Below are 8,890 nucleotides of genomic sequence, written 5' to 3' on the forward strand. Positions count from 1 at the left end.
AATTCAAAGAACTTGCAGTAAAATGCATAGAGAAAACACTGAAGTAAAATTTACATTTACTAACTAATGTAAATTTAAAATCTAAATGTAAATTTACACGTTTATTTTTACATTTTATTTATAGGCTTTTGACAGGACAGTTTGGTGCACTCAATAGATGTTTAATTATTTTTAAGGTCACACCACATTTGAAACTATAAAATAACTTTTGTAAACGTGGGAAAATCAGCGTATCAGTGGCTTATAGTTGTCTTTGCACTGACGTTGGGTAAGAGAAAATATTTTAACGTGAAAAAAAAAAAACCTTTTAACATCTACAAGTTCTTAGTTTATTAAACTAGAGGGAGGAAAAAGACTTCATTTCATGAAACAAAAACAGCATGTAAAAATTTCACTGAAAGAAACCCTTTAAGACAATAATGTTTTTGTGACTATCTTCAGCCCAAATACACATTTGTGTAAACTCTGCAAGGCCTAGTGAAAAGGAAAAAATTTTAAATATACCGGAATGCTATTGATTTAGTGTGCATAAATCATTGTTCACGTGAAGACAGAGGTATTTTCTGCTCGGGGCTCAAAACCTGAGACATGCTGGAAGCGGGGAACAAATTGCAATTGCAAACTGTATATACTCAACCTTTACCTTTAGGCAGTGGGTCAGGTAATACTTGCATTAACTGTCTTACTAATTTAGACAAATGTTGCATCTTCACCATATAATGTGATTGCCTTCTGCAGGGCATCTTACTGGAGACGGCTGGGCTGCAGACATGCACGTGGACATTTGATATTACAGTATCTCCAATAATAATCCAGGAGTCACTTCACTGGAGGTAAACAGATGGAGCTGCAGTTTTGCCTGAAGTACTACATGCCAGATTTAATTCACTTCTGTCTTTTGCAGGAAATAAATAATGCACCAAAGCAAAAAAAAAGAAAAAAAAAAAGTGTGTGTGTGGGTTGACAATGGCCATAGTTACAGAAATCCTGAAACATTGGTTTCAAAATACAACTCTCCAATACTTCTCATCTGGTGTGTGAATTAAAAACAATTATATAGCAATAATCAGATTTAAAAAAAAGGTCAAAATCAACTTTCAAGTTTTATGAAAGATTTTTACTTTTCGGCAAAGTATCACTGAGAAGAAAAAAAAAATTGGCTCAAATGAAGTGATGGTGCCATGGACAACATGGTCCCATTTAATTTAGTCAATTAAATAAAATAAAAGCATTTCACAAGATAAACATATGCATGCAAGCCTCTGTGGCCAAGCCAAAAAAGGTCTTGGTGATAAATTATCTACAATACTTATCTATTATACTGCATTAAAACGAAGACTGCAGACTTCAGTTAGGTTAGACAGCATTTTTAATTTTACGTGGATGATATCGCTCCTGTGAGGGAGAGACTTACAGTCTTAACAATGGCAAGCGCTGGTACTCTATCGCGTAATTTTCACAACCAATTCCAGTTTGTACTGAAAGGTTGTTTTTTTTTCACGGAAAGACGTTTAGTAAGCAATCGGTATGTTGTTAAATAACAGTACAATCTATTTAACACAGTATTCTCTCCCTCACAGCCTCGTTTTTATTCATGTCAAAAATTAAATACGGCACTACCCTGATTAAGGTCTATAGGACTAATTTTGTAGTTATCGTTGAATGACTGGTAAAATTCAGTGAGAAACGACTGGAATAGGTTATCAAATTATCGAACACATTTTGACCCTCATCTAAGCAGCTTCAAAAGTTGGCCTGAAACATCACTGTCTTACCAGCAGATCACTTCAGATCATCATGCCAAAGCTTCTCAGGTTCAAAACAAATAAGACTCATTATTGGCCAGCAATGGGGAATTTGTGACAATCTAAAGTATAATTACAGATCTATGTATAACTATATATCAACACTGACTTGTAATGCTTTCTGTAGTAAAAACATTATACTATCAAAGCATGATTTTCATATTCTAAATAATTAGAATGTTCCTCCAATATACTGACACCAGACAAAAACAGCCACAACTTGTACAAGTACTGGCTTTGTCCTGTGACTGCTTTAAAAACAATTTGGGTTAAAAGGCTCAGCTGAAAAAAATCTGCAGCAGCTCATTCAACCAGGACCAGAAGAGTTCCTTGACCACCCACAAAAAGAACAGTTAGGGAGGAAATCCGAAGTTTGTTTTAGGGACTATGGCCATCAGTCAGTGATTCCTCTATGTCCAGTGTTCTGTGAGGTAGAGCTGCAATAGATCAGTCTGTGGCATGACCTCTGAGGGAATGGAAGCCATTGAGTTTATCAGGTAGAGTTCCACACTCTTCGCTCAGGTTCATAGCTCATCATGGTTCCTGGTAAGGTCTTCGCCGTAGTTAGTGGCTTGGCTGCCTACAAACATGTTCCAGTTCTCAAGAATCTCTTCTTTGGTCAACATCTGGTCCTGAAAAAAGTAATATTTCATACAACGCATTATTATAAAACAATCTCTCCTTAAAATTAATGATCAATTAACTTAAACAGGGCTCTAGAGTGCAACCAATTTGGACCAAAATTTGTAAGGGTGCGACGAGAATTTTTCATAGGTCGCACCAGTGCACCTAACGTTCTCGCATGATCGTATCCGCTGCCTCTCCACAAACGAGTATTTTTGTTCTCCTTGCACGCATGGTTGGATCATATCGTGGTCTAAACCAATCATAGATAGAGATTGTAGGCTACTTGAACTAGGGCTAGGTAAAAAATATTGATTTCTCGATTTTAATCGATTCTCATTTTTACGAACCGTTGGGCTATGCTGTTTTCAGATGATGAATGAATGGAACATTGTAGCGAGCATCCCATCCAATAAATCGCAATAATCTTTGTGCTTTGTTATTATTGATATGAAACAAAGTCTCAGATTTCAAATTAGGTCCATTTTCTTACGAAATTCAAAAACATAAATAGTGTTTTGACGCTGTGGCGTGAGATCACTCTGGCTCAGCTCAGCTCAAGAGAAGCAGCAGCACGGAGCGCACATGATCTCCTCTTCCGCCTTAATACCAGTTACAGCGCGAAATAAACATGAACGAGCATCTGAAAGTGTGTTAAAATATAGAGTACAACTTATCGAAATCCGTATCTTTCACATGGAATCGCTCAATCAGTGTTTCAACCGTGGAAAGACGTCAGTAAAACGCTTCTAAACAATGTAATGTAACATCACATTTACCTCAGAAAAAACAAATCCAGTGACCATAAACTCGTTAGCTAGCTAGAAAAATGAACTCTAGGGAGGAGCATTTTGCCAAATATATGCACCATATTACATATTCATTATAATTTTTTATGTTTATTTAATGCATGTTGTTTGAAAAAAATCTGGCAAGTTTTTATGCAGCCACCTTTTAAATGTTTATATTTCATATAACTTTATTATTATAAAAATAAATTAAAGTGTAATTTAAGTGTTTGTGTACAAATCAGGTAATTATTACCTTCAATATTATAGTAGGCTAATAAAGCATAGTGGGCTACAACTGACTCCCAGTTTACAGCATTAGTTGAGATTTGTTTTCCTTGAGAAAATTTGCCATGTATTGTACCTGATATCCAAAATAATCAATATTGAATCGAATTGTGAAATTTGTGTCAATACCCTGCCCTAAAACCATGTAAAAACAGCACTTTAATTTTTTTTTTAAGATTTATATTTTTATATACAGTATAATTGTGCTTCAAAAAAAAAAACTACACCTTATTCTTGTTTAAAAGCATTTACATAATATATATGAATGTGTATGGAGCGTGATAAAAAGGTGACCTTGAAATTGTGGCGTTAAAGGCGACGCGAGACGAGGAAAAATTTGAGTGCACCTAAATTTTGTGCTGGTGCACCTAAATAAAAAAGTTAGGCGCACCAGTGCAACCAAGGCAAAAAGTTAGTCTGGAGCCCTGTATAAATACACTAAGCTTTAAGTCGGAGACTGATACGGAAGAGAAGAAATTGTTGAATAAAGTCGTTATTTAGTTTTGTTGGCGCACAAAAAGTATTCTCGTCGCTTCATAAAATTAAGGTTGAACCACTGTAGTCACAAGGACTATTTTAACAATGTTTTTCCTACCTTTCTGGGCCTTCAAAGTGTTAATTAAATAGCTGTCAATGGAGCCCCCCCTGAGCCATCGGATTTCATCAAAAATATCTTAATTTGTGTTCCGAAGATGAACGAATGTCTTACGGGTGAGTAATTAATGACAGAATTTTCAATTTTGGGTAAACTAACCCTTTAAAGTCCCTGTAAAGGCAATTTCAAAAAAAAAATCTAAACACATTATAAATGTTAGAAATGTATTGATTAAACATATTACAAAGACTGTGAACTGTGAAGTACTGAATTGTGGAGTTAGACCGTTAAACAGTTTTTCACCATTGCTATTTTCCGGATTTTCTGGGCGGGGCTAAAACGGGGCTCGATGACGCACTGGAGCCCTTGAGCTCCTGGACACGCCCCTACTTGATGACGCACTAAAGCCGCTGAGGCTGGCCGCTCCTAACAACATTATAGAGCACATCAGTTTGCCGGCCGCTCATTCGCGAGTTACTGTCAGTACTATTATTAGTAACGGCCTACAGATTGCTAGCTAGCTATGCCTTTGTCACGGAAATGCGTAACGTTACTACCTGGATGCGATCACCGGATCAGTACAAAACAGATCGGTGTCCTTATTTACATTTCCGAAAAACGATTACATCAAGAAGAAGTGGATTAATTTTGTGAAGAGCCACTTTGATGGAGAGCTGAGGATCACCGCCAAAACCCGCCTCTGTAAGTGATCATTTTACACGGGATAGTTTTATAAACTTTCATCAGAGACAACTGGGATTCACTGATAATCCGCTGTTACTGGTGAATGGGGCCGAACCGACTATCTCCCGCTTCGGCCTTCATCCTCCAGTCGCGCCGACAACTGGTGCCATTCGGCAGTGCGTGCCCACCGTGCGAGCATCTATTCCGGCTGTAGAGTTGAGTGTGGCGACGGCAGCTTTCCCGCAAGTGGGCGTGGCTTCAGCACAGCCAGCGGACACGCCCCCAGCATTTGAGAGCAGAGAATACTGCTCATTTTTTCAAGATTTTGATAGCTTATTTTATGTACTTGCTGGCTTTTTTTATCATTCAAATTTGGCTGGGTGACTAATAACACATTTTTCTGTGGTGTGACAAACTCAGAACACATACTTAATTTTGACTTTACAGGGACTTTAATGTATTACAGGATTAATACTAACATTTTGATTCAGGATTAGAGATACTCCTGGTGAGGATCTCAGAAGGTTCTTACCTTATCAGTGTCCGACTCGTATACCAGATGCCGGGCTTCTGCCTGCGCATGGTCATAGTCCTGCGGCAGGATCCAGTGACGAATCTCTTCTAGGTCCATCTTCCCGTCTTTGTTCAGATCTCTGAAATCTGAAAACTGGTCTCTCTCAGTTCTCACCCAGTCTGGCTCTGGACCGCCATCTTCATGAGCAAACATGTCCGCTGTAGAATAGCAAAAAACACTGAAAACATCTTCCCTTGGATGCGCAACATTAAAAGGATCATTTTCCCAAAAATGTCCCAAAAGAGTTTCAGTGTCTAAAATTCACAAAAAACGATCATATCCCATTTAGAAGATTTGTAAAACCCCACATGCAAAAATACAGATGAACCAACCAATGTATTCGTCCTCATCTACATGTCCATCTCCATTTTTGTCAATGTCCTCCAGAGTTTCCTGATAGAAGGGAGGAAAGCAATGAATCAGTTACTTTATGAAATACAGTCCGCATTATTAAACTGACAGTTGGTAACACCATCTAAAATTCAAAACCCATAATCCAACCGACACTCACAAGAACCACAATTTCCTGCATATGATCAAACTCTTCTGGGTGGAGGAAAGCAGTGAACTCCTCTCGCTCTGCGGCTAAATCGCCATTGAGATCTGCAGACTTAAACCTGCGTTCATCTCGCGGAAGCATCTTCTTAAAGCTGAACTGGTCTGTTGCATCTTCAAACTCCTCCGGATTGGCTGGAAAACAATTTCATTAAGGGATCTATCGCAAAAACATTTAATCAATATTAAAACTTCAGATAGTTTGAGAACAGGGTGACTCACCAAGGTAGTAACCGTAAGTTGCCTGCTTATATTCATCCCATGAGATCTTGTTGTCTTTGTTCAGGTCATAATCAGTCCAGACCTTTGCAACGTTCTCATAGACGTAACGCTTCTGTACTCTCTTGATCCAGGCCTTGAGTTCATCAGTGCTGATATATCCATCAACATCACTGTCAATACGATCAACTATTTTCCTACAGAATATAAAAGTGCACAGAAAGGAAAGTTTGTATAAAATGTCAAATTTAATTTTACATAGAATAAATATTTGCGTATAGTGGAGTTTTCATAGACACATTTCTGGCTTCTGGCTTTTCAATAGATTCTGTGTTATATTTCATTCCAATATAATTGTTATATAAGTTTTAATAATCAATCCTATTTTTAGGACCAAAATTGTCATTACTGTAATTTGTTTGTTTTTAGTAGTTCTCAGTCTCAGTGGTGATTCTCATTCTTAAAGGGTTGGTTCAGCCAAAAATTGAAATCATCCCATAATTTACTCACCCTCAAGCCACCCTTAGATTAGTTGCCTTAGATTTTAAAGCCCCCAAAAAGGGCATCCATCCAACAGAAAGTAATCCATACGGCTCCAGGAGGTTAATAAAGTCATTTTCAAGCGAAGTGATCCATTTTTGTAAGAAAAATATCCATATTCCTAACTTTATAAGCTATAATCACTGGCTTCCGGTAAAGGCCGAACACGAGTCTAGTTCCGGCGGAAGAGTGACCTCTGACCCAACGCATGATGTAGTAGAAGTAATGTAAGCTTCAGTGAGAGTAGACGCCTTTCACAGTTCAAACAAATAGGGCTGGCCAACAAAATAAAGCTCCTCTTCTTTTATATTGAAATCCTCTGACATTTCTCTTTAAAAATCCTTGATTTAGACTTCTAATTCATGAACAGTGTTTTGTTTTGCTCTATCCTCTGCGCTTTCCGCATTCGTCAGGTCAGAGGTCACTCTTCCGCCTGAACTAGACTTGCGTAAAACTGTTACTGGAGGCCAGTGATTATAGTTTATAAAGTTATAAATATGGACTTTTTTTTTTCTTTTTCTTTTTTTTTACATAGGCCTCAGAAGGCCTTTATTAACCCACTGGACTGGAGCCATATTTCTTTTATGATGGATGGATGAACTTTAAGGGATCATTTTAATTTATGGTAATACTGCCATGATATTAATACATAAAATAAAAAAATATATATGTGTGTGTGTGTGTGTGTTCGTTTCATATACTATAACACTTTATAATGTAACAATGTATATATTTAACATGTATTTGCATTACAATGATGAGAACTGAGTGGGAAATGTGCTTAACTTTAATTTTCTTGGCTTCATTTGCTTTAAGCAAGATATCATTTATGCTTATTTTTGGTTTGAAATACAACCGAGAAATGTTCTTGACAGGAACTAGAGTCCAAGTAACTAGAAGACTGTCAACAACAGCAAATTATTTTTATCTCTGATGCCACGTTGTGATGTTAAGTGAGCCCTCCCATGCATTTAACAGTACTAGAGAGGGAGTTTTGTGGGAAGAGCACCCAGATTCATGTCTACACCCATTTCAAATGGAGAACATGTTACAGTCGGCAAGGAACTAGAAAAACCCCTGATATCAAGCACCAAAACAGTTGACATGCCAGTGTGGCAAACGCCATGCAGGGGGCATTTTGTTGTCATTTGACAGGACAACAATAAACTTTAGACTCTCTTTGAGGTCAAATGAAGTAACCCTTAGAATATATATTAAACCTGGTAGTACATGATTCCCACGAATGTATGAACAAATATGAATACAAATATTTAATTTCTAAGAACTTTGCACTAGATTATTAAACGATTTCTCCTTTTTGTGATCTATAACAGCCATAGCCTATGTGCTATTGCCCCACATATAACGTTAGAGATATGCAACAATACTGCCCAAGAAGGTCTGTTGAACAAAAACCCAATCTTACCCTAATCTGGCTTTGCTTTCCTCTGGGGTGAGCTGATCAAATGTGGTGGCCTCTTCTTTGCCCAGAAAGGCCTCGTGGTCGTACTGATAGCTCTGTTTATCTTCGTGAGGCTGTCTGCTCAATTCAGGCTCGTGATGAACTCTTTCTTTCCTAAGAGTGGGTTTCCCGTGCACCAGGCACGTGCAAACAGACAAAAACCATAAATACGTCGACACATCCATGTCTGAAAGACGCAATCCAACGCTAAGACAGAGTTTAAAACTCCCACAAAGTTAAATGCTGTAACTATTTGATTGACCGCCTTCAAACCCGCAGAAGCTGCGGCCGCCAGGGAGACGCGTTTCAATTACTATCAACTCGGAGCGAAACAATTCAAGTCATCAGAACACGAACAAGTCAGTTCTTTTCATTTTCGATTCAAACATACCCGGCGGATCACTAAAGGCTACAACCGAACCCTGCATGGATGCGTGTAAACGCACAGCCAATCATAGCACAGCTAACAAAGTACGGGAGGGTTAGAAGCTCTGCTATTGGCCAATGGGTTGTCTGTAACTCGAGATGGGCGTGAACGCCACGTTGCAAGATGACACGCAGAGCGCCTGCTTCTTATTTTAGGAATGCCATAGTAGTAGGAGTGGTAGGAGAACTCAAAATTATATTATAAAAATTTAGACCAGTCTTAAATTCATACTAGTTGTATTATTATTTGTGACCTTGTCCCTGCATTCCCTAGTGAAAAAAAACCTATGCCAAAATGTATTTAAAATACATCTATAGCCTACTACAAAT

The 8,890-nt window shown here is 38.0% G+C and overlaps 1 protein-coding gene across 1 annotated transcript; it reads right to left on the reverse strand.

Annotated features, from left to right (window-relative positions):
- Window positions 1-1,090: 1,090 nt before the first annotated feature.
- On the reverse strand, window positions 1,091-8,556 carry rcn1 (reticulocalbin 1, EF-hand calcium binding domain). The gene is made up of 6 exons (XM_056259187.1): window positions 8,099-8,556; window positions 6,136-6,329; window positions 5,870-6,048; window positions 5,691-5,751; window positions 5,317-5,516; window positions 1,091-2,437 (listed from the first exon to the last, which is right to left on the reverse strand). Exons 1-6 carry the CDS (start codon window positions 8,317-8,319, stop codon window positions 2,330-2,332), a joined length of 963 nt encoding a protein of 320 aa, XP_056115162.1. The 5' UTR covers window positions 8,320-8,556; the 3' UTR covers window positions 1,091-2,329.
- Window positions 8,557-8,890: the final 334 nt, after the last annotated feature.

The sequence above is a fragment of the Rhinichthys klamathensis genome, unplaced genomic scaffold (assembly GCF_029890125.1).
Source record: "Rhinichthys klamathensis goyatoka isolate OS25496 unplaced genomic scaffold, OSU_Roscu_1.1 h1tg000165l_1, whole genome shotgun sequence".
NCBI lineage: Eukaryota > Metazoa > Chordata > Actinopteri > Cypriniformes > Leuciscidae > Rhinichthys > Rhinichthys klamathensis.